The sequence below is a fragment of the Heptranchias perlo genome, chromosome 16 (assembly GCF_035084215.1).
Source record: "Heptranchias perlo isolate sHepPer1 chromosome 16, sHepPer1.hap1, whole genome shotgun sequence".
Lineage (NCBI taxonomy): Eukaryota > Metazoa > Chordata > Chondrichthyes > Hexanchiformes > Hexanchidae > Heptranchias > Heptranchias perlo.
The window spans coordinates 35,173,018-35,199,494 of NC_090340.1; the positions used below are offsets into that span (position 1 = coordinate 35,173,018).

At 40.7% G+C, this 26,477-nt stretch overlaps 1 protein-coding gene across 1 annotated transcript in view; it reads left to right on the forward strand.

Annotated features, from left to right (window-relative positions):
- itfg1 (integrin alpha FG-GAP repeat containing 1) overlaps nt 1-26,477 on the forward strand; it is a 188,121-nt gene that overhangs the window by 160,055 nt on the left and 1,589 nt on the right. Inside the window, exons 15-17 of the mRNA XM_067997929.1 lie at nt 16,858-16,982; nt 17,796-17,878; nt 20,618-20,735. Coding sequence (XP_067854030.1) covers nt 16,858-16,982; nt 17,796-17,878; nt 20,618-20,735 — 326 coding nt within the window. The remainder of the gene's footprint in view (nt 1-16,857; nt 16,983-17,795; nt 17,879-20,617; nt 20,736-26,477) is intronic.

Sequence of the window (26,477 nt, forward strand, 5' to 3'; positions counted from 1 at the left end):
CTTCCAAGCCTTTATTCACAGAGCTCCACATTACCCACACCACCCCCTAGATCAGCTCTTTTATATATGGAAAAAAAAAACCAGTTGATGCACACCACCTGAATGCAATTAACACTAATTGATATAAATCACATGGATACAATTAACATTGAAGGGGAAGGTGGTTAACTACATGAGGGAGACAGGATTAGAAGGAAAAGCTGATAGGGTTAGGTAAAGTAGGGTGGGAGGAGGTTCGTATGGAGCATTAACACTGACCAACACAGATCAATGGCCTGTTTCTGTGCTGTAAATTCTATGCCACTATAAAGGTCTTCCTCACAAATGGAATAAACATACTTAGTGAAACACGAGTTATATCATATTTCTTCACAGTACTGTTGCTCAATAGTTCTGGTAGTAAAATGATGATCTCCCATTCAGTGGGTTCAAGTTCAAGCCCCAATCTCAACTTGTCATAAAAATTCTGCTACCCTCTATAGGTAATTGTCAGGTTTTCTTGGTCAGGATGTTATACATTGGCATGCCTCAACATGATGCAAGTACAAGATCTCAGAGAGATGTATTCCATTATACTAACCAATGCACCTATCAGCCAAACATTGACAGCTACTGGAGAGAAATCAGTAGACTATACCATCCTGCTTATTCAACTGAAAAGACTAGAATAGAGGTAAGAAGGTAGTGAAAGTCTCTACTCTACTCTGCACTGCCCAATTTGCCAAGGGTGTCCTAAAACAGTTCTCCACCTGACATGGCCTAAATCCACCTGATTTTCTATGATTTCTGCATGTTAGTGACATCATAAATGGTGACAAGATTACCTCTGATCTTTTTTTTAGTAAAATCATGAACATGTTCTTTTAGAATACATTACAAGTTTACTAAAAATATTGAACATAAGAAATCTTTCCACTAATTTTACAATGTCTCTAACATTTAGTGAAAATAAATCTTCTCCGAAAGCTGGCTGGATGATGGGTTGCACCAGCTTCTGCTTTGTCCTATAAATAAAGATGCATTCAGAACAACTGCACAAATTTGATAAGAATTTCAAGTGCAGGTACATATCTCTGTATTGAATGACCTGTTCTGGACATTTTTATGTTCACATGGTTATGCTGAGTGCAGCTTTTCTCTGTATCTCTTCCATCATCAGGCAGCCATTTTGTGATAGGGTTGAGTCTAACATTTAAACGTTTCCAAAAAAAAGTAACTTTAGTCTCAGTTATCCTAGATGTTCGGTGATTCACTTAGCTTATCCCATTTATACATTTTCTTCAATGACTTTAAAATAGGAGTAGGACAGTCTATAATTTTTTTGAAAGACATTACTTCAATTTTGAAATATTTATCTACATTATAGATTTTTATGTAGGTTCATGTTTTCTGTCTTTACATCTCCTTCTTGAAATCCATGAATCATGGTAAAAGTTTGTGATTTCTAAGTCAATGACCACAAACTCTTTGTGGGTCTGGTCAGGAAAATAAGCATTGGATCAATGTAAGGAATTGATGTAACCGCCTACTGTTCTCTCGACTGTGACAAGTCGAGGATAAGCAAAAGGAGGCCAAATAAGTTATTTTTGTGCCCATATATATTAGCTACATTGTGATTCCATCTAGGAGATGCCTGAGTTGCTCTTTATGCATTTTCATCGTAACCAGACAAATACAAAAGTGTGCCGTTTGTAATCATGACAGTAGGAAATGATTCGGCTTTACACTGAATTCAGTCCAGTTATTGTTTGTATGAATTATGTGCATATATATGTACAAACACGCACATAGAATCTCATGACACACCTACTGGTGGCTGATTCAAAAGCAGTGAGGCCTAGAAGCAGATCACATGCCCATTCTATCAGCTAGAGAATGGTGTATACTACAGGAAAACCCTAAAAAAAAGTCCTCTATTCCTACTTAGGCAATGCTGTTCCAGTGCCCTGACCCCACCTCTTAGGCCTCCTTTGCATGCATTTTGTTAGCACCTGGACTGCCTAGATCAACACCATACAGTCAGTGTAATTCCTGCACTAAGAACTGCCTAGACTGACACATCTCCTTCATCCACTGCCTGGAGCCAGGAAACTGATTGCCACAAGCGCCACAATTCACAGGTGCTTTTAAAAGATCTTGCTCTTGTATTGTTTTTGCTGTCTCAGCTCACCAGGATTTCACTACACCATGCTTTACAACCTGCTCCTACTGCTCACAACCTTGCACCTTCTGCAGTTCATTACGCAATGATTCATTTCCTCATCAAGTTGGTCAAACACTCCCTCAGTGTACCTGAGGGCAAAGATACAAGAGGACTCTGCTGTGAAGGAGAGTACTCCAAGTCCTGTAGGCTACCCTAGGACCTTTGCTGCCTCCAAACACCCTGGAAGTATTGCTTCCTCATGTATCTCTGGAATACCATCTGCCCGACAACCCCGGATCATCGAACTACAATAGTCTCTTATTTCAAACCAGTCTGATGCTCCTGATCTTGAGTCACCCTGTACGTAAGGAGGCAAGCAGATTGGAGGAGCTCCTCGTAGGTGTGCTCCTGGATCTGGCCGAAACTGCCTTTCATTGGTCCAGGATGCATATAATTCAGGAGTGGGTCACTCTGACTCCTTGCCTCTTCTGTGGCCTTGTGCACACCCGCGTGGCTCTGAAGAGGGACCACGTGGTGTCCACCAGTACACTTGAGGCCTTCACCGACTGGTGAGCACTGCAGGATGTTAATTGTACTATTAATGAAACAAATCAGATTATGATTTAGGTTTAATTTTATTTTGTATATATCAGTTTGAGTGGACCATTTGGGTATTAGAATGTTAGTGGTGACTTCCTGCGTGGGCACTTGTAGCGATGTTTTTGTCCTGGTGATACTTGGTTAGCCCAGTGTCATCCTACCGGCTCAGTCCAAAATATTTCTAGTCGGTTCAGATCTGCACCCCAGCTGTCCGGCTGCCTGACAGCCGGCAATTCCCACCACCAGACAGCATTGCACTATGGCTTATGGACTGTTTATCTCCTCTCATTTAAACCATGTAGAACTTCTTTACTAAGTTTAGCGCTCTGCCACTTATCTGTGCAATCTGAGGTCTCATTCAAGGTCCACTTAGGTGCATATTGATTGAAAATCTGAACCCAAGATTTTTTTATCCTCCCCTCTATTGGTTACCTACTGTTCCTACTCTCTCCTTAGTCCATCTCCTTCAGCGCCTGCCTCCCATGTGCCTGCCCTCTTCCCCCTGCCACCTAAGTTGCCATCCAACTCAAAGTTACTGCGCACCTGTTTTAATTTCCACCATTGTCACCAGACTTGAATCCTTCCTGGAACAGCCTATGGCTTTCCTCTGCCCCATCCCTTAATATTCTCTGCCACATCCACCGTAGCACCCATTGCTGTCTCTCCCTAAACAGCAACAGCAATTGCCTCATTTGCCATTTCTGCTGGCCATCCCAGCCAGCCCTCCCAGCTCGCCCCCACCTAGGCTTAACCTCTTTAACTTCCTTATTAACCTCGTACTGTTTATTGTCCCCTTCAGACCCAATCAGTGGGCCATCAACCATTGCCCAACATCGTTTCCCTCCCATTTTCCCCCTACCCTTTCCAAGCTTATCTCTTACCAGAGACTCAGCTCTTGCTTGTTCGCTGTTCCTCTCTAACCAACTTCTGACCACTCAGCTATCTTACATGGCCCATATGTTCCCCGGTATCATTAATGGCTTCTTTCCTTGAACAGAATCCCTTTCCCTTTCAAATCCACCATTGTCAATCAGTTCCTCCAAAAGCTCACCTAAACACCCTCTAACTATTGTCCCATCCTCTAGCATCACGAGCCTCCTAGGTCTGTGCCCACGTCTCCCTGAACTTTCTGTTCAAATCTCTTCAATCCTGCTCACGGCACAAAGACCACCCTGGTCACAGTCACCGTCAATATCCTTGGTGACTGCAACCGCAGCACTCTTTCCCTCCTTGTCTATCTCAAACTCTGCACTGTGCCATCCTCCTCTACTGCCTCTCCTTCGAGGTTCAGCTGTAGGGGAATACCCTTGTGTGCTCTCCGACCCACTCCTCTACATCTCAACGTAGCCAGAGTATCTCCAGTGCACCCAGAGTATCTGCAACGCAACTGCTCCTCCCACCCCCATGGTCACACCAGCATTTCTTAAGGATCCATCCTTGACTCCCTCCTCTTCCTCATTTACATGCTATCCCTGGTGACCTCTTCCAAATGCAGAGGTTAATTTCCATATGTATGCTGACTACGTCCAATTCTACCTCTTCACCAAATTCCTCAAACCCATGACCACCTCTGTCCTTTCAGACTAGCTACCTGACATTAATTCATGGGTGAGGTAGAATTTCCTCCAATTAAACATCAGGGAGACCAAAGTCATCATTTTTGGCCCCTACCAAACAGTCCACTCCTGTGCAACTGACTGCAACCTTCTTTCTGGCTGCTGCCTCAAGCTAAACCAGGCTGTGTGTAACGTCTGCATCTTGTTTGATCCTGAGCAGAGCCTCAAACCCAACATCCTATTCATCACCAAGACCACTTTCTTTCACATTTACATATCAGCCACCTCTGCCTCAATGTCACCCCTACCATTGCTAAAACAGTTATCCACACCAGACTCTTTGTTCAATGCCCTCCTTGCTGGTCCCCACTATCAGCACCTTCCACAAACTCTAACTCAACCAAAGCTCCTCCACCTGCATCCTGATCTGTACAGTCCCACTCATCCATTAGCCTTATTGACACACTGTGGTTCCCTTTCCTCCTATGCATCAAGTCCTCGATCCTCAACTACAAAATTCTCCATAGCCTCACCCCACCCTACCTCTACACCTCTCCAGCCTTGCATCCCATCTGTTCCTCTCACTTTGATGTTCTTTGTATCGCTGGCTCTCTACTTCACCATTGGTAGCAGAGCTTTCAAAAGTCTTGGCCATATTCTCTAAAATTCCCTTCCTAACCTCACTGCCTCTCTACCTCTCTGTCTCTGCTTTTAAAAACCTATCTCTCCAACCAAGAGATAGATTGGTCACCTCTCGTGTCTCCCATGATGGCTTGTATTTGGGAAACGTACTTCATTATAACAAAATGAAAGCAAATCTGAACTGCAGTTCAACATGTCTTTCTGTGGCAACTGCCAGATTTATAACAAAATTGAAAGAAAACGGCATGCGCTGCTGACCTTGTATCACCAGTTCTGCCAATTTAAGTATAGCAGAATTCAGAAAGCAGATTATACTTTCTGTGCTGTTAATGCAGTAGTCATCAGTGCTTCAGCCACCCTGTCACTTCTGGTTTATGTCAGGAACAGGAAAAGATTTGCGAAATAATAAATACATGAATTATTCATAACTTTGTTTCTGTTTTAATGAATTGTAGACCTTTATTCAAGATCCTTAAGTGGAAATATCGTGTAGCACTTAATTTTTGAGTATTTTTAGCACTGCCAGTAAGGAATGCTCATTTCGAGAAATTCATTCTGTATAATAGTTTGTGTCTTGCTCTACTTTCTGTAACAATCAAATCTCCTAGGAGATAGAAGTAGAATTGGAGACTGACAACAACAGTCACATTACGTTCTTTGTGCTGATTGGTATGGATGGTACACCTGGTATTCATTGTGCTCTAATAGCACTGATCTAGATTCCATCTGACAAAAGAGTTGTAACTGCAGCTTAATTGGTTTTTTTTCTATTTTAAACATTTCTGTGAATATTCTTTTTTTCACCCAATAATTTTTTACCATTCTGGATTTTATTCTCTGTTCCAGAAGTTAAAATTTGAATGTATAAAAGGCACATAAACCTCCAATGATTAAAGTTGCCAACTACCCTGGTTTTAATGGGGCAGAAATTGCTTGGAGCGGTGAACCAACAGTGCTCGCTGCTCCATAGATTTATACTAACCCACTAACTTACCGCGGTCTTTACTTCGGGCACGTCCTCGAATAAGAAGTGGGGAAGAGCCCAGCGTCAGTTCAAGTGAAGCTAAGACCCGTGGGAGAAGCAGAGGATCGAGTTCTCCCCTCAACCAATCAGATCGCAGCATTTGTGACAAGCTGCGTTAACTGACTCTGCAGGCTTCCAATGTGAAAACCAGGAAATGAAAGGTACAACATTAAAATCATTGTAAAAACAGTTATAGACCGTGAAAACAGGGGATAAGAAGTAATTGAATTAAATAAGCGACAGAAGGGGAAAGTTTTTTTTTAAAATGAAATTTAAAAAAGAACATTTTTTAATGACCAAAAACTATTTTTAGTTGTTTGGCAGTCATTAAGACTCACCGCACTGTTAAATATATCCGGTCTAAACTAAGTTTTAAGCGTACCTATTTTGTGCTAATATTAGTTTCTTTCCAGCTGGGCAGATGAGCAAGTTGAAGCTTTTCCAATTTCTCTGATTGCAACATGTGATATACCTTTAATTCGAAACTGTCATATCACCAGCAAAACAGTAGGAGCAAGTTCCAGATTTCCGCGTTTCACTCCGCATGTACGCACGCCGGAACTTGCTCCTCCATTTCACCACTAACAACAGAGAGCGCTGTTGAGCTCACCGTTATTTTGCAAGCAATTTCTGCCCCATGATCTTTTCATTGCCCCTCCCCCCAGACTGTTTTGGTTACAGATGATTCAACACCAGCTTAATCGTTAGGATTGTAGCAGCAGAGTAAAAAGAATGTAGTAAGATTATAATTTGCAGCTTTTTCAGACACTACTCTAAAGTCAATCTGCTTTACCCTTAATATCCTGACCAAGAATTCTGCAGTGGCAAAATGATGCTCCTCGACCTTACTGTTAAGATGTTTCAGCCATGTCTCAACTGCTTCCTTTTTACAGCTGGCACTTGGGTTTTCATTAGCCTTTTTGCCAATTATTGTATATGTTGTATTTTTTGCCATAGCACCATTGCTGGCAACAGTGGGTTTCCCATTGGGAATCCCCCCAGTCTGAGATGTTCAGAAGAAGAGGCTCTGCCAATCTATCGATAACCACACACCTACATCTTTAGGCAGAGGTGAGTGTGCCTTGCTTTGGTAGATCATTATGCTGATAGAAACTCCTCTTCCAAAGGAATCTGGGTCGGCAGAGCCAATAGCACCACTAAGGTGTGTGAAGGCCTGACTTGTTGAAATGTTGGATGCTTCCTCAGAAGCACCCCAATCACAGTATTCATGCTTTCAGTGGCACTGCATGAAAGAAGCTATGCCAGGCTGATCATCAACCAGTGCAGCTTATTTGGCCACACCTACTAAGATGCCACCAGCAATTTGTGCAGATCCTACCACGTCTACCTGAAAATGACTGTGGGGAACTGTCTTCGCAGGATCCGGGCCAGCAGAGAGCCAGATGCAGAGCTATGCCATCTGCTTCAGGGACACATGCAGCTACCATGAAGCCAAGGACCGACACACCCAGTGACATTGCCAGTCAGCTGAGGCCTGAAATTTGTATCTACCTCTGACATATGGGGAAATGGCACAGAGGACCACTGCCCTTACAACCACCTCATGCAGCACTACCTTCACTTCAGTAGTCATCAAATATGAGGCCAGGTGTTGTTACTTGTCTGCAGACTCATGGCTGTGCCTTGGATTTTCTTTCCCTGCTCCTTCAGCCTTGTAAAGGCTATTAACAGGTTGAGCTGTCTTTTGGGGCTCTCCAAAATCTTCTAGAATTTTTGTTATCCTGTTGTACTGAATCTTCACAGTTCACCTTGTGGGGCAAATTCAGCAACTCTAGGGAACTGAGCATGTACAGTTTCTCTGAAGTTGCAAATGTGGCTAACACTACTGCGAATTTGCAAAATTCACACATACGCAGTCACTTTTATAACTGTGCCTGTGTTCCCACAGGCCTTTTCTGTACAGACTAGCAATGCTGAATGCTGACAGCTCAAGTTGCCTATATTATAGGTTTGCCAGCACAGTGCTATTGTCATTGGAAGCAACCTTGCAGCTTAAAGAGAGCATCAATGAGACTGTTCATTTGCACTATGGACTAGAAAATAGATTTAGGCTGCCCAAACTCATTTTAGATAGGACCTTACAGCCAGAAGAATGAGGAGACTTCCATTCCATCAGTCTGGGGTGTATCACACTGTACCACCAAGATCTCTAATGTTAATATTCTATAATAACTACTCAGCAGAGCAAAGAGACAGGAAAGTAGAGAAACTGAGAGAAAGAGCCAGAGACAGGCTACCAACAACCCAGGGATAGGGAGTGGAAGGGGAGAGAAGGAAAAGAAACTGGAATTAAGGCAGTATTTTTTTAAACTGAGATTGCTAATTAAAATTGAGGAAAAGGGCTTATGAGGACTACAAGAATAATCTTTAAAAAGCTAAAGAAGAATGAGGAAAAAAAGAAAAGAAGTTTAGAGTTGGATAAGGAAAGCTAAGAGGCAGTATGAGGGGGGGGAAAATTCAAAAAAACAAAGGAACAGGAATCTATTTTACAAATATATTAGAAAAAAGAGAATTGTTAAAGTGAGAAGGGAGCTGTGAAAGGAGAGGATTGTCAATTGGTAGATGATCAAAAAATGGCAGTGGTATTTAATAAGCACTTTGCACCAGTCATTACTAAAGAAAAGGATATTGGAGAGGAGATGAATTCTAAAGTGGTTTAGAGCGAGAGAAGCGATATTGTGATGTCTATAAGGAAAATTTTAGGTAAGTTAGTTAAGCTAAGGGACGACCAGGTGCCAGGGCCTAATGAGATACATCCTAGGATCCTGAAGGAGGAAGTTGTAGAGGCCCTAGTAATTATAATTCAGGGCTCTATTGAGCGTGGATGTGTGCAGGAGGATTGAAGAGTTGTCAATGTAGTACCTATTTTTAAAATGGGAGACAGAGCTAATCTGGGTGATTATAGGCCAGTGATCTTAACGTCTGTGGTATAGAAAATTTGGAGTCTTCAATTTTTGAAGTCCAGAATTACCACATATCTAAATAAAGAGAAATAGTTTGAAGTAGCGAGCGTGGGTTTCAAAAGGGACGACTGTGCTTGACAAACCTCATAGAATTCTCTGAATAGGTAACAGACATGGTAGATGGAGGAAATGCAGTGGATGGACTTTAGGAAAGCCTTTGACAGGGTACCACGTAGGAAATTACTAGAGAAGATTACGGGGAAATTGTTTTTTCTATTAGAACAATACAGATTACAGGGCAAAATAATAGAGGTGTTTGAAATTATGTACGGTTGGGACAGAATAGATAGAAACAGACTGTTGAGGGATCAAGAATGAGGGGCCATAGATATAGAATCATAGTTGTGAGGCTGTGAAATTTACTTCCAGGGTTAATGGTTGAGGCAGAAACTATGCCAACATTCAAAATTACAATGAACATCAGGATGAAGGAAGTGGGGTTGGGGGGGTTATGGGAACAGGGTGAGTAAATATGATTATAACTATTTGCTCATGTGGAGGATAAACACCAACACGGACTAGTTGGTCCATTTGTAACGTCTATGTATTTCTATGCTAAGGAGACTAAACAAAATGGGGAGATGAAACAAAGGGAATCTGTTCAAGTTATAGTTTTTCTTGTCCACCCATGTTCAATCTTCTGCACTCTTTCCCCCCCCCCCCCCCCGACTCGCGACGTTGTTTACAGTGTTTGAAAATTGCAAAAGATATTATGTATCAATGAAAACGCTCTTGTATTCATTGGTTTAAGTTGGTTTTAGAGTCAGAAATACCCAAGACCAAGAGCCAGATATATAACTTTAAACGGGCTAAATTCTATGAAATGTGGGAACTACTAAAACAAATAGATTGGTGGAGTTTCTTCAACAACACTTCAGCAAAAGATCGATAATCTTTAAAGGTATAATGCTGAACATGCAGGATTAATACAATCTCATTGCAATCAGGCAGAGTCAACACGGCTTTGTGAAAGGGAAATCATGTTTGACTAATTTATTAGAGTTCTTTGAGGAAGTAACAAGCAACGTGGATGTGGTGTACTTGGATTTCCAATAAGAGCTCATGGTGTAGAGAGTAACATATTAGCATGGATAAAGGATTGGTTAGCTAACAAGAAACATGGAGTAGGCATAAATGGGTCATTTTCAGGTTGGCAAGATGTAACGAGTGGAGTGCCAGAGAGATCAGTGCTTGGGCCTCAACTATTTACAATCTATATCAATGACTTGGATGAAAGGACCGAATGTATGGTTGCTAAATTTGCTGATGATACAAAGGTAGGTAGGAAAGTAAGTTGTGAAGCGGACATAAGGATTCTGCAAAGGGATATGGATAGGTTAAGTGAGTGAACAAAAATTTGGCAGATGGAGTATAATGTGGGAAAATGTGAACTTGTTCACTTTGGCAGGAGGAATAGAAAAGCAGTATATTATTTAAATAGAGAGAGATTGCATAACTCTGAGATACAGAGGGATCTGGGGTTCCAAGTACATGAATCACAAAAAGTTAGTATGCAGGTAGAGCAAGTAATTAGGAAGGCAAATGGAATATTGTCATTTATTGTAAGGGGAATGGAATATAAAAATAGAGATGTTTTGCTACAGTTGTACAGGGCATTGGTGAGACCACATCAAGAATACTGTGTGCAGTTTTGGTCTCCTTATTTAAGAAAGGACATAATTGCTTTAGAGGTGGTTCAGAGAAGGTTCACTCGACTGATTCCTGGGATGAGAGGGTTATCTTATGAGGAAAGGTTGGACAAGTTGGGCCAGTATACATTGGAATTTAGAAGAATGAGAGGTGATCTTTTTGAAACATGTAAGATCCTGAGGGGACTTGAAGGGGTAGATGCTGAGAGGATGTTACCCCTTGTGGGAAAGACTAGAACTAGGACACACAGTTTAAAAATAAGGGGTCTCCCATTTAAGATGGAGATGAGGAGAATTTTTTTCTCTGAGGGTCGTGAGTCTGTGGAACTCCCTTCCCCAGAGAGCAGTGGAGGCAGGGTCATTGAATATTTTTAAAGCTGAGTTAGATAGATTCCTGATTAACAAGGGAATCAAAGGTAGACGGGAAAGTAGGGTTGAGGTCACAATCAGATCAGCCATGATCTTATCGAATGGCAGAGCAGGCTCGAGGGGCCGAATGGCCTACTCCTGCTCTTAATTCGTATGTTCGTACATAGAAAACCAATAAGCTCATATTAAACAAACGTGACTCAATGGATTTACAAACAGATTAAAACTGATACAAATCCTGCAGAGAGAAAGGGGGAAGGGCTCTCTGGAATGAATACAAGGAAATGCAGAAACGAGTTATAAGGGTGACCTGAAAAGCAAAGGGAGACCTGGAGCAAAGCATAGCAACAGAAAATACAAGTAGCAGTAAAAAAAATCTTTCAGTACTATAATAGTAAGAGGGCAGTCAGAGAAGAGGTGAGAACCACAAAAGATGCAAACCGAATTGAAATTGAAGATGAGCACAGATGGCTAATATTCTGAATGATTGCTTCCTCCAAGTATTCATAAGGGAAGACATGAGTAACGTCCTGCCCACACAGAGATAACTAAAGTAAAAGCAACGACTTTGATATAAATGAGATAAAAGTTCTAGACAAGCTGAAAGGGCTCAAAACAAACAAATCACCAGGGGATTGTCGAAAGTGCAATGATATAGTGTACTTAAACTTCCAAAATGCTTTTAACAAAATCCCTCATGAAAGGCATGCAAATAAGGGCCTAACACCTGCTTGAGGCCCCTTCTCCAAGAGGGCTGCATTCAGGGAACCCAGCCGTAGGGATCGCCTGTGACAAAGAAGGTAAGTAACTTACTTGAATGTGGTGCCGGGAGGAGGAAGCCGCCGCTGCCAACCCCCTGATCCTCCTTTTACCCCCTACCCTCCCTGGCCCCAATCTCCCACGTTCCCAGCCCCCATGACTCCAGGCCCGCTGACCTGCAGTCCCGGCCTGACCCCAGCACCACATAGTCTCGCCCATCCCCGACCCGACCGCGAGCCCTATATAGTTTCGCCCCCCCCCCCACCGAGAGCCGCTGCAACGCTAGCAATGGCCCAATTTTCCTCCAGCCTTCGCTGGCGGACCATTGCGCCTCACCAACTATTTCAATGAGGTCTGAGGCCCAACATCTCGGGAGCCTCTGACCTCAACATTCTGGCGCAGGGTTTTTACCCTTCTTCCCCCATGTACCCCAAATTTCAGAGCCCATGACTCAGAAACTCATTGCAAAGTGGTTAAATTTGCTGATAATCAAACTGGGAGGGCAGTGGAACTGAAGAAGACAGCTCAGAAATGAGTGAGTTGGACAAAATAAATATACAGGCAAATCAATGGACGATTAAATTTAATGCTGACACCAGCAAAGTATTGCACATAGGATGGAAAAAAAAGGAACACACATACTCCATGAATGGTTTTGAAATAGCTACAGATAGAGTGGAAAGAGTCTGAGATGTGTTCGTAAACATGTCCAATAATGAAGAGTCGCAATCAACAGCCAAAACAATTGAATATAATACAGAAGAAGTGATTGTTAAACTGTACAGTACTCTGGTCAGACCACAGCTTGAGAACTGCATCTGGTTCTGGATGCTGAGACACAGGGAAACATTCTAGCACTGGAGGCAGTGCAGAGAAGAACACTGGTGTCAGGTTCTGGAGAAACTCAGGCTTTTCAGCCTGGAAAGGAGGCAGTTGAGATGTGAATTATAGAGGTATGTAAGGTAGCAAATGGTATGGAAAAGGTAAATCCAGAATATTATTCCAAATGAAATGTGGGAGTAGGACAAGCGGACATAGGTTCAAACTAGTAAGAGGTAACTTTAGGATATCAAGAAGTTCTTCTTCATGCAGAGAATGATCAACACTTGGAATGGACTTCTGGTAGAGAGATGAAAGCAAAAACCCTGGAATCATTTAAGATTGATTGGATGCTGCAATGGAGGGGATTGTAGGTTTCTTCTGGATGGATGAACTAAGATGGGCCAAATGGTCTTCCTCGTCCATAGTTATCTTGTGATCATAGGTAGTCTGTATTGTGTAAATAGATAAGAAGGGTAGGTCCTTGCAGAACTTCCAATCAGTATCATAGAGGATTAATGCAGGGTTTTGCTAAAGACAAATGAGTACCACTAAACCTATAGCTGTAATATAACAACCTCCTCCCTTTACCTTCTCTTCCCTAACTCAAAACAAAATTACTATTGTTAATATGCTGTTAGGAAAAGCATAATTCATATGACTTATGGCTAAGCTTCTACCAGATGTTGTAGATTGCATTGCTATTAGTTTTTGTTACCAGGTCTGGAGACAAACACAGTCTGTTTTTCAGGATTTGGGATTGCTGTGTGGTGATTCATTCTGCAGAACAGTTGTTGATCTCTAATTGTGCACAAAAGCTGCTGCAATGAAGCAGTGCACCAGCAGCGATAACTGTAGAGTTGCAGATGAGAGTGGGTTGAAAGAACACCTACACAAAACCATTTGTCAGACAGGATCTGCAGAACAGAGACAGAAGAACCAACATGCAAAACACTGAGATGGTGGGACACTGAAAATAATTACAACTAATCAAGACAGCTTCTTTGCTGTTTATTGAAATATTTCCACACTGAGTTCAATTAAAACATTGCTATGATAACAGAATTAATATTTCTTTGTCTACCTAAGGACAGTCATTTAAAGATTGTCAAGATGGTATAACAGACTTTTTATATAAATGAATTGTTTAATGTAGCTGAGTCTGCATGTAATGCTGTTCTGTAAAAAGCTGTTTGGCTCATGTTTGCTCATCATTAGCGATACTGCAGTATTTTGTTACGGCAAGCTGCCTTATTTATTTATATGTAAGCATTTGCTGCAGACATATCAATAGCAGTCCCTCAATGCCCAGTACATACTTGAACGTCGAAAAGATATTATTAGTGAAGCACCATTTATAGAATGAACTATGGTTGATTTACCCCTTTAAATTCAAGAAAGTGAATTTTTGTAATTTGTTCAACATTTAACCTTGTCACATTAATATGTGCAACCGATTTTACAATATTGCATGAAGAAAAATGAAATTCAGATGCTGAGCATTTACATAGTAACAGTTTCAGGCAGGAAAAGACCTTGGGTCCATCAAGCCCACAATTTGATATTTGTTTGCTGCACAGACTGTATACAAGGCTACTCAGTAGAGCCAAATACAACATGCAGTTATATATCTCCTTAAGGATAGAAAACGTTGCAAGGTGGTTCATAAAAGAGAAACAGATGCCGAGCAGTAGTAGAGGAGTTAAGAGCGACGACTGAAAGCATGGTCAAAAAGATGGACAGGGAACAAAGTAATGAGCAAAAAGTTTCAAGAGAGTGGGGCTCTGCTGCTGCATTGAAGTGAGTGATGGGCCACAGGAAATCAGAATTGGTGGACCAACAGGCATGGGCTGGAGGAGGTTTCAGAGGGCGGGTGGGGGCAAGGTCATGGAACATTTGTAAATAAGAATGGGGATTTTGAGTTTTATGCATTCAGGGATAAGGAGCCAATCGTGAGGATGAGGCTGATGGGCGAGTGGGATAGGATGCAGGTGGTGGAGTTCTGGATGAGTTGGAGTTTGTGTAGGATGCAATTTGAGAGGCTGGCAAGGAGGGTGGCAGATAAGTCAGGACCAGTGGTAATAAAAGCCATAGATAAGGCTTTCAGAGGGGATGGAAGTAAGGGAGGAAGTAGGTAATGTCCAGAGGTTGCTGATGGTTGCATGAGACCTATGCATTGGTTGCTGGCCGCACTACTCCCTTTGAGGCAGTATAGACACACCTACTGAGATCTTTCAGTCAAAAGCAATTTTAAATAACATGCACTGGTACTTGTAACATAAATTAATGTAACTTGAAACTTCAAAATGCATACTGATTTTAATCTTTTCAAATTTGAAGAGGAAAAGAATAAAATAATTTACTTTCTACTCGCTAAACATTGTTTTCTGTATAATGATTGGCATACATTGAATTAAAAATGTTTCAGAAATGTAATGCCACACAGTGGCAGTGCATAGGTGTGACAAAAATAAAGCATTTTTGTGTATGAAATATCATGGTATTGACTTATTTTTCTCTCTTGGTACATATGGAGTTGAAAGCCAAGTATGCTCACAGAAAATGGCCCAGCTTGTTTTGATATAATGGACCCAGAATATGGTACATATGTTTAATTGTCAGCCTTTTTGAGTTTACAAGGCAAATATTTACTTCCTCTTTGACCTGGTCACTTTTTTCTTCCAAAAGTATTTCTTGGCCTGTTGTCTTAAAATTGAAACCAGAATCTGTGTAGTGTGAGCAGGAAGCCGCCACATAAAGGTTCATACCTTGTTTACGTTGCAGGTTAGCACAGCAAACATGACTGTTATTCTTCTATCAAAGCCTGTAACTACTGCAAATGTACAGTGTGTCATTGCATCCGTTCACGTATCCATTTACTGTTTAATAAATCTGTTTGGCAATTTGTAGCCCAAGCTACAGTTTGGTGAAGTGTTTATTCTATTCTCTTCCAAAGTGGAGGAAGATCACATAAGGCCATATGATACAACCTGTAGCTGAAATACAGTAAGAGCATAAGAAATAGGGGTAGGAGTAGGCCGTACGGCCCCTCGAGCCTGCTCCGCCATTCAATCAGATCATGGGTGCTCTTCCACCTCAACTCCACTTTCCCGCCCGATCCCCATATCCCTTCATTCCCCTAGAATCCAAAAATCTATCTATCGCAGCTTTGAATATACTCAATGACTCAGCATCCACAGACCTCTGAGTGAAGTAATGAGCATGTGTTTTTGATCCCTGGACTCATTACAACTTTCCTAGGTATTGAGCAGGTAAAGGCATGCTCCAAGTCACAGGGAGCAAATTTCATTTATAGAAGTGGTCTGAGATACTGAACCTGAGAAAAATAACTAGTGACAGCTCAAAAATAACGATGGTTTCTTGTCTCTGATGACAGATGCCAGCTTGCACTCAAAATTGAGATAGCAGGACTTGGACACACTGCACGTGCGCAGTAAAGGAATTAAGGGCGAATTCAAATTTCCTGCCTTCTGGGTAACTTTTGGGGTGGTTTCCTGGAGCAAGGAAATTTAAATCCACTAATTTAACTCTAAATTTGGACAAGAGGGTCACTAATTTCCTGCAATGAGCCCACCCCACCTTAGAGTTGTTTGCCTTGCTGACGGTGGGTTATTTCCCAGTACTTTCCAGTCCATTTGTCCGTGTTTGCAGTTAAATTGACTGATTCAAATTTCCTCCATTTGCCGTCAAACCAACAGATTCAAATTTCCTGTATTTCAGACAGCCAATTTGACTAAAGGGACGACTCCCTGGACCACAGCAAATTTTAATCGAATTTAGCTGCAGTGAGAAAACGGACAATTTGGCCGCTGGTAATGTGCCTAACTTGGCCCTCAGCAAGGTACAGGTATCGTCTCAGATTGTAGTTGCTCCCCCTAACTCAACACCAATGCCTGTGATTTGCCATGTGGTAAGTTAGAAGAAGGCACTAAATAGAGCAAAGATTCTTCTCCACAACGAGAGAGAAAATTAGCAGATATCTCAATCCTTACGACTATTCTGCACCATTTAGCAGTATAGGCAGAAGCCTAACAGGTAGTCAACTTCCATACTTTGTGATTGGGAATTGTTGTACCTCCAGAAAAGAAATAAACAAAGGGAAAACTTCATTTAAAGAAGAAATGTAACAAAACTTTTTGAAGAATCAAATGTAAAACTTTTCATGCAAGAGGAATATGAAGTTATATGAAATTGAACCTAATAACTGTAAACATTTTGAAATTTCCTGCCAAACAACTATCCCTGTCTTGTTACATTTGGATTTTTATTGTTTGATCTGATATATCTGCAGCGGGACAGCTCAGCCAGTCGGCACATTTCGCTCTACAGCTGCCCTATGTAGTCCTTGGTCTGGGACGCAGTGCAAACTTTCTTGACCATCTCTATGTTGGAATTCCTCGTCCGCTTGGAGAAAAGGTAATAACCCAGCGGGAGACTTGTGATGACGTGAAGTATGTGCTAATATGCTTTAGTTTATTTTGTATTTAATATGGATTTACATTTGTGTAAGTGGTTTCAAATATTCTTGATGCAAATGCTAATTTTTTTGTAATTTCTATATTGTATAGATTCTTAAGTTTTAAAATTTACCCACACCTCTTTTTAGGTTCCCTTGCACCATGCATCGTTCCTGAGTGAGAGGACTGGTTGGTGCTCTGTTCCCAGGCCTCTGCCAATTTCACTCTGCAACTGACTGTTGGGAAGCCCACAAAAATGGGCCCTGTGCAGGGAAGCAACTTAGGATAGTTGGGTTGAGATTGGAAGTCACTGTGTCGCAAGGAAAATTGAGCTACTAAATATTTTCCATTTCATTTTTTTAAATCTGTGATAGTCTATTAGAAAATAGCAAGTAACAGCTAATTGATATTTGATTTTTTTTTTAAGAAATATTTAACACACAACTTTTGTTAGCACCCTCCCCTTCCACTCCACCCAAAGTATTTATCCTTTGCCCATGTCTGCAGAGTGAATGTAATTGTTCTGACACTGTAAATTCTCAGGGAAATTGGATGCATGCAGTGTGAAAAGAGTCATAAATATTGCCCATGCTTGTTTATTTTTTTTATTCTTATTGTAAAGTTCTCTCTAAATCTTCTGCATGTAAGGAGTGCTGTGTAAATGCAAGTTGTTGCGCTGTTAAATGACCTCTCTTAGTTTGAAGGTACAACTGCATTTTGAGGTGAATTTTTTTCTGCCTAATTATTTTCTATTTTATTTTCTCTTTGGTAGTCTGTAAGAAAACAAGAATGGACAGCTATCATTCCAAATTCTCAGCTTATAGTCATTCCATATCCTCATAACTCACCAAAAAGGTAATATTTACAAACTGATTTTATATCCTGCAATGTTAGAACTTTAGCCAGTCTTGGAATACAATTAACACAACACTGTTTCTGAAAATGCCAATAGCCTTTTGTTCTGTATCCATATGGCCAGAAGCCCAGAAAGTCAGGCCATTCCTCCTAATGTCTGTGTATGTTACTTTAGAATCACTGTGAGATTATTCAATTGTAAATTATGTGAACCAGTAGTAATTAACATAAGGAATCTTTTGAAGAGCCCTTAAGTTTTGTAACAATAAGTAATGGTAATTTGTACATTAGCAACTACCATCGTCCAATTTAGTAGTCATCCGTTTGGGGCATTGGCCTTAATGTCTTTTCTAAATACTGTACAGTGTATTCCTCTTAAGTTTATGCACAGCAGGCCACATTATTGTAAGGACTTCCCAAGAATACACATTTTCGTCAATTCCACTTTCACATTGGATGGGAAATAATGTCATGTGAGCTTGTAACATTTGTGTTATTGGGGTACATTGAGAATAAATCACAAAAATAACTTGCTGAATTCTGATTTTACGTATTATTAAAACTTGTATGTTTATAATGTTTGTACTTGTAACCAGGGATTCTGCTAATGGGAGTTTCTCTTTTACATTTATGTAATTTTGTTCCCTATAAGTTTCTGAAAATCATTACCTTCAGGAAATTTTAAACAAGGGGCATTGCACTGGCCATTTCTCACTTTCATTGGATGTTGAAAGCAAAACAGTAACAACAGTGGTTAACTAATCTGTTTAAAAGTCATTTTTGGACTCATGTCTGCTTTTCTAAACTAAATAAAATGTTGCTACTCCAAGGATATGTATGGGAAGCTAACCATCAGAGATTTGATAGCTTCAAAGTTTTTGCAGAATCTGAGTGCTGACTAAGTAGTAGTACAGTAGCAATGGGAATTATCAGATGTGAAACTGAAAAATACAACATACAAAATAAATGTGCAAGTAAGGAAGTGCATGATTATTCATGGCAAATAAAATTATTGAGAAAAACTGTAATGAATAAAACACTAAGAAAATGAAAGTTAGAATACATAAAATATATATTCTTCTGTACCCTATCCTTCAGAAATAGGGCCCCAAAAACTGGACTCCTAATGGCGGCACAACCAATGATTTGTATAGGATAACATGACCTCTTTGCTTTTGTACACTATATCTCTCTTTATAAAACCTAGGGTCCCAAGTGTTTTTTTTAAACAGCCTTATCAACTTGTCCTCCCACTTTTAATGAATTGTGTATTTTAACCCTTAAGTCTCTCTTTTAATGTTTTGGCATATATTTCTTCTCCTCCTTCCTCCCATAATGTAATACTTTACATTTTTCTGCATTAATGTCCATCAGACATCTGTCTTCCCAATCTGCTAACCTGATCTTTGTCCTCCTGAAGTCATTTAATTGTTGCCCACCCTCCCGCTAAGGTGTAGAGGCAGTGTAACATAATGAGACCAGTACAAAATAACTTAGAAGGGTTTGAAACTCTGGTGTGATGCTGAATCATACAGATCAGGCAGCTTGCAGGTTCAGTTTCTGGTCTGTGCTGAGTTAGGTGATCTCAAAGGACAGTGATGGAAGCTCTAAAGCTGGCATCATTGTCTCTAGGCCAGAGATGGTAAATATCATCATATTTTTGCTGATTGCGATCCAGTGACTCATCCTGAAAGATGCACGCATGGGTTGAGTGGAAGGTACGACTCAGTTGTGATAGCCCTCCATAGTCAATTGATATACTGATTCGCTAACACATGAAGCTTGGCCATTTAGGAAAGGTAGTGAAGCACTATCAGCACCCATGGTACTGCACCTCCTCATGAGTCAGTAGCTTCAGGGGAGGAAACAGAGGGGATTTGTACCCTTAGTAATAAATATTCTTTTTACCTAATATCAAAAGCAAGGAAGTTATGCTAAACCTTTATAAATCACTGGTTGGGCCTCAGCTGGAGTATTGTGTTCAATTCTGAGCACCACACTTTAGGAAGGATGTCAAGTCATGGAGAGGGTATAGAGGCGATTTACTAGAATGGTACCAGGGATGAGGGACTTCAGTTATGTGGAGAGACTAGAGAAACTGAGATTGTTCTCCTTAGAGCAGAGAAGGTTAAGAGGAGATTTAATGGAGTTGTTCAAAATTAGGAAAGGTTTTGATAGAATAGATAGGGAGAAATGGTTTCCACTGGCAGAGGGGTCGGTAACCAGAGGACCCAGATTTAAGAAAGAACCAGAGGGGAGATGAGAATTTATTTTTAACTCAGAGAATTGTAATGATCTGGAATGCGCTCCCTGAAAGGATGTTGGAAGCAGATTCAATAGTAACTTTCAAAAGGGAATTGGATATGTACAAAATTTACAGAGCTATGAGGAAAGAGCAGGGGAGTGGGACTAATTGAATAGCCCTTTCAGAGAGCCGGCACAGGCATGATGGGCCAAATGGCCTTTTTCTGTACTGTATGATTCTATGATTCTAATTTTTAAAAATGATACTGATGACAATACATGCTACATTTAAAAAGTAAGTTGTATTTTTGCTTGATTTCTGAAGTACATTTAAGCGCAAGTTACTGAAGAAAATATCGGGCAACAATAAATCAAAATTTAAGGACAGTATTGGTCAAACAAGTTTTTTTAAATTTTCCAAATAGTTTAAAAATAATATTGTCTTGGTGAAATGTTAACTTCATTAATTTTTTTCCTCCTTTCTTCTTTTCACAGCTGGAGTGCCAAATTATATTTGACCCCCAGTAACATTGTACTGCTCACAGCCATCGCCTTAATTGGAGTCTGTGTTTTCATTTTGGCTATAATCGGCATTTTACACTGGCAGGAGAAGGTACTTCTTTGAGGTTTCAATTAATGTTAATGTCTAATGCACAATAATAGGGTTTTAAACAATAAAGTTGTTATTATACAGTATTGGAATAATTATTCCAGAAATATTCAAGCTATCACAGATACAATGAATCAGTAGATTTTATTATGGTCACATCAATGCGCTACGATTATATTCATTTGCCTTAATTACTGTTGGTGTTTCTGGTATTTAACAGCACAGGATTGACGATACATTTATTACTTTTATTTTAATATGTCGTAGCCTTTCTTGGAACTATGCACAAGGTAAATAACAAGGTTATCTACTAGAGTAAATTCACTGCTGTATCAAAACGAGCATGGGCCAAAGATAGGGTTACAACCTTGTACCAATCCCGTGACCCACAGTCACTTTGAGTACCATCCTAAGGTTCTGTACCCTCGCCATTGACTCCATCCCTTTTTCTGGACACTGACTCAGGCTGAACCAGACTGTTTGCAAACTTAGCGTCCTGTTAAACCCTGAACTGAGTTTCTGATCCCTTATCCTCTCCATCACAGAGACTGCCTACTTCCATCTCTGTAACATCACCCATCTCCGCCCCTACTACAATGCATCTACTGCTGAAACCCTGTTTCATGTCTTTGCCATCTCAGCCTTCCCTATCCCTGTAACCTCCTCCAGGGCTACAACCTACACTGAAATCTCTGTTCTTCTGACTCTGTCCTCTTGAGCATTCCCCTCTCCCTTCGCCCCAGTATTGATGGCCATGCTTTGGCTGCCTAGGCCCCACAATCTAGAATTCCCTCCCTATACACTTTCACCTCTCTTTCCTCTTTTAAACCCTCCTTAAAACCCACTTCTTTGACCAAGCTTTTGGTCACCCCTCCTAATCTTTCCTTCTTTGGTTCGGCGTCCATTTTATATGATCCCTCTGTGAAGCACCTTAGGACGTTTTTCTGTGTTAGAGGCCATGTAAATGCAGGAGATGGCTGAAGTTGTTATTGAGTACAGGATAAGTGAATTTGCCCTAATTTGTCACATTTCCCTTATTTCACAAACAAAGCATTTTCTGTAAAACACAGGACTAAATTTAGGGTGCCAGTGTGAAAAATCACAGTGTATAAGCCCTTTTTAAGATGCTTTTGATATCACAACATTGGGATGGCATCCACATAACTATCCCTTCCTGTGTTATATAAAGGCTAATCCCCCAGCTTGATTTATTTGTGCTTTTCCAGAAGAAGAAGAAGAAGCAGAAACTGCAGTGATGCACAGTAACAACTTGATTAACTATTTACAACAAATTCCTGGAGACAGGGACTGGAAGTGACGGTTCTCATCATATGGTGCATGCTTCTTTCAAAGAATGAGGGAGACTCGCAGAGTCGATAATTTTACTTCATTACTCATTAAGCATCCTTTACATACTGCAGGAGTCTGAAATAGTTGTACTTAGCAGGAGAAGTCCAGGCAAAATTCCTGCAGTCAGAACACCCACAGAATTATAGAAACTCCTTTGGATGTTCAAAATCTAAGCAATAATGCTTGGTAAAAGTCCTGCTGATATCTATTGCAACCCTATAAAGATTTGCCTAAAACATAACTATAGATTTATTTGAATAGTTTTTGATGTCACTTAAAGGTTCTCTGCATGCAAGTGATGAAAGCAGTGCAAAATGCATTCAGCTACCATTTAGCCAGCCATTGCTTGAAAAATGTGTGTGTCATAAATATGGACTGTATGTTCTCCCATGGGATTTTTAGTCAAATTTCATAGGTCTGGCATGGCCAGAAAAGACATTTCATGGGTTATGCACAGACTTCATAAAGGTACCTACATTCTGTACGGTCAATATTGGGAAATGCAAAAAATGCTTAGTAGAAGCTGATAAGCTCATTTGTAAAACAAATTTTCAATACTGACCAAAAAATCATTGAAATCACCAATAAAAGCATTAGCAACTTTCACAAGTCCAGAAGGGCAATGTGTACACTTAAGTCAGCCTGAAACCCAAATGGCAAGTTGTATGCATGGGTAGCCATTATTTTCTTAAATTTGAAACACAACAAAGAGTCAATAACAAAAGACCAAAGATTAGCTCGGTTGATGCTGTGGAGATGGTTAGCTGTGGATATCAGAAGTGGTTGCTGATCTAGTCCCTGTCACACTCTGTTTGTCAGTCCACAAAGAGCACAACAGGACAAATTCCACCACCTCCCCCACCCCCCACCACAAAAAACAAAGGAGATGGTTTCTGGGAAATCTGCAGCAAAGGCCTGAAGCAGAACTCTCTGACCGAGGCATTCAGATTTTGGGCCAATGCCACATTAAATGAATGAGACCAGATTGAAGGTTGTATGATTAATTAGGCTCCCATGGTGGTAAGAAATTCAAGGAAAAGAAAAAGTTATTTATAAAATGTTATTTTTAAAAACTTAGCTTAGTTGTGATTTTTTTTAAATTATTCTGTTCGCTTGAGGAGTTAGTGGAAAACTGTCTACTGTAAAAATATAATTTTTTAAAAATTTGTTCTCAGGATATGGGCAACCTTGATTGCCTAGCCATTGTTCCCCTGAGAAGGTAGCGGGGGGGCCACTACAAAGAGTATTTTAGAGTCGACCATCTAATATGGGACTGGAGTCATGTGTAGGCCAGACCGGGTAGGAGTCAGGTTCTAGTCCTTGAGGACATTTGTGAACTAGTTGGATTTTTATGACAAAGTGGCAGTTTCCTTACCAAATTTATTGAATTAAATTTTACAACTTGCCATGGTGCGATTTGAACCCATGACCTCTGGGTTACTAGTCCAGTACCATAACCACAAGGCTCCTACACAACTTTTACTTATTTGCTTGTTCATCTTTGTAAAATAAATTTATTGATATTTTAAATTTAACACATAGACTGATGCGATGCTCTACCACTTTCAAATTCTGCAATGCGATCTTGTGGAGCCATAAGTCCAGTAGCTAAAAACAACTATCCAATAGGATTTTTTGCTTTGTTGTCGTGAACACATTACTGAAAGCTCACCTAGATCTCAGTTAGGATACATGTTCACAAAGGTATGAGGAGTTGGGATTCACCCATGAGAGTGATCTGAGGTCTAAGCCTGATTTACTTTAACATTCCTGAACTAGCAAAAACCAAATCAGCCAAAGTTCCTGCTCCTGATCACAATCTAGTGACACATGTTAGATCGTGCCTGTATGTGAGTATTGGTTGAGTACAGAACTGATTGAACAGCCTGAAGATGGTCACTATCTAAGCACATTCATGAAGAATGGCTACTTGAAAGAGGCATTAGCAGCTACCAGTGCCAATGAAACTGTATCTCAGCATGAGTCAGAGACTTCAGGAGAAAATGTGTTTTTTTAAGTGTTGAAAAATGGTTCATTGATAGCCTGATGATGCAATCTGCTTTTCTACACACTACAATGACAACAGACTGCATATTCGCTATAGGAGTAGTGCATTTAAAGAAAAACATCTCTTCAAAACAATGTGATGGCAGATGAATATTAATAGAACTATTGGCCTTGGTTTCTCACCAATTTAACGGTCCTCATTTACAAACAAATTTAGCCAATGTTTCTCGTTTATTGGATTACTGAATATCTGTTTTTGTGCACCATGTTTTTGACATTCTTAGTTTTGCTTCTTTTCAGTGCAGTCATTTAGAAGCAAAATTATGGCAGATTTAGTGATGTACTGAGCTAGAACAGTCTGGAAAATTTTCTGGTTAGCGGAATGATTGGTCCCAGCCTAGCACAGGCAAGTAGGGCCCGAGAGATCGGGCCGTGATCTATATTGCCACTTCCCCACCCAAATCACGCAGTGCTTAATCTTCCAGCCAGCCTAAAGTGCTGTCCCACATTCATGAGCTCAGCTTGCCCATATGAAATGGGCAATGGAGGGAGGCACGTTATGAGCTATTCAGGAAGTGAGTACTTAAAACTGTATTGCTGGCTTTTTCATTGTTGCAACCTAAACTCTTAAAATGGATATTCAATTAAATACTGCTCTGAGAATTTTTGGAGACAGACAAAATGGACAGTAAGCCTGTTTACCTGCATCAGAGATTGACTGCCTGTACCCATCCTTACCCACATCTACGGATCCAGGAATGCCTTCAGAGATTTCACTTTACCAGCGAAGCAATAGCAGAGTTATGCCGTCTGCTGGAATCTATCCTGCAAACAACTTCTACCACAGGGGCATCACTTTATGCTTCAGGTTCATTCCAACATCTTAACAATCCACTCCAAAGATGCATTTAACAAGTCACTGGTGCATTATTTTCCCCATGGAAAACTGCAAGCATGTTGAGAGAGCACTGCAATTTTTCTGTATCACAGGATTCCCCAAAGTCTAGGCTGTTTTTGATGCCACCTATAATTCCATCTAGGGCCCTACACACAATCCCATGTCTTTCATGAACCACAAGGGCTTTTACTCCATCAATGCCAGGTAGCCAATTAGCAGAAGACAGGACCTTGCAGGTGAATACCCATTTCCGAGCCAACGGTCCTAACTCTTTTATTTTACAACAATTCTGTGTGTCAGCCTTGTTTGACAGAGAAGACAGACTGGAAAAATGGCTTCTAGGTGACAGCTTATGCTCTTCAGCACCAGCCCATGACAGTTTCTTGACAACCAGGTGAATGCAGATGTAATGAGGCATATGAAACCACAGGATCATTATTGAGCATACTGTAGATATCTTCAAGCAGCGCTTCCAATGTTTGGACAGATCAGGGAGTGAAATATAGCACAGCGCCTCCAAGATCATTTTTATCTGCTGCATGCCATACAACTTTCAGATCAGCCATGATGCAGAAGTGTGCAGATGTGGGTACTGGATTCTTCCACAAATACTGCTAGACTTTTCATGGTGGTATAGACTAACCAAAATGATTGTTGATTATGCTTATGTTCAGATAGCAACTTTCATATGCAGACCCTAAGTGTTCCAAACCTCCAGCCAGCAAGTTCCTACTCCTCCACTGCCACCAACACATGCTCCTACTCACTTGTGCTGCATCCTCAAACAGACAATCTAAATCCCTTTGGGTGAACATACTTGTGCTGCTCCGTTCGACAAGTTAAGCAATGTGTGATGTTGGGTGGCTTCTTCTAAGGTACCACGAGCTCTGGCTCATTCTTGAGACTACTGTAAAAACTGAAGAGGAATACATGTTAGAATGCTGGCTGCAAAATACCTCTTAAAACACAACTTACATGATAATATGCTTCATGCCATGGTGTTATGATTGAGTGTATGTCTGTTTGAGAATGAATGAGTAGGGGAGAAACAACAGGAAAAGGATATTATTAATACTGAACATAGGGGAGGCCTCTGGCTCCTCTCCCTCTATAGTCTCAAGGCCCAGGATTTCCACTGTAGCCTCCTCAAATGGACTTAAGGAAAGAAAGTTCCAGGACTTTCCTCCTTTGTGAATTTGCTGCTGCTTGTTGTGTACTGCTTTGTCCTGCCAGTAGTTTTGAGATATTGGAAGCCTGAAAGATACCTACAGTGACGCCAAGGGCCTATGCAGATAGATTTTATTAGAAGTTTGCTTTGTGGATTCACCTTTACAGATGTAAGTGCAACAATAGTTCCAGTTTGAAGTTGGAGCTAGAAAGTTATATGAAGCTAGGGAGAGCTATAGGTTTGTCTGAGGACTTTGCATTTGTTCTCAGTCCAGTTCAGAGGAAATTCTTTGTGGCACATGTACTTTTCCCACCTATATTGT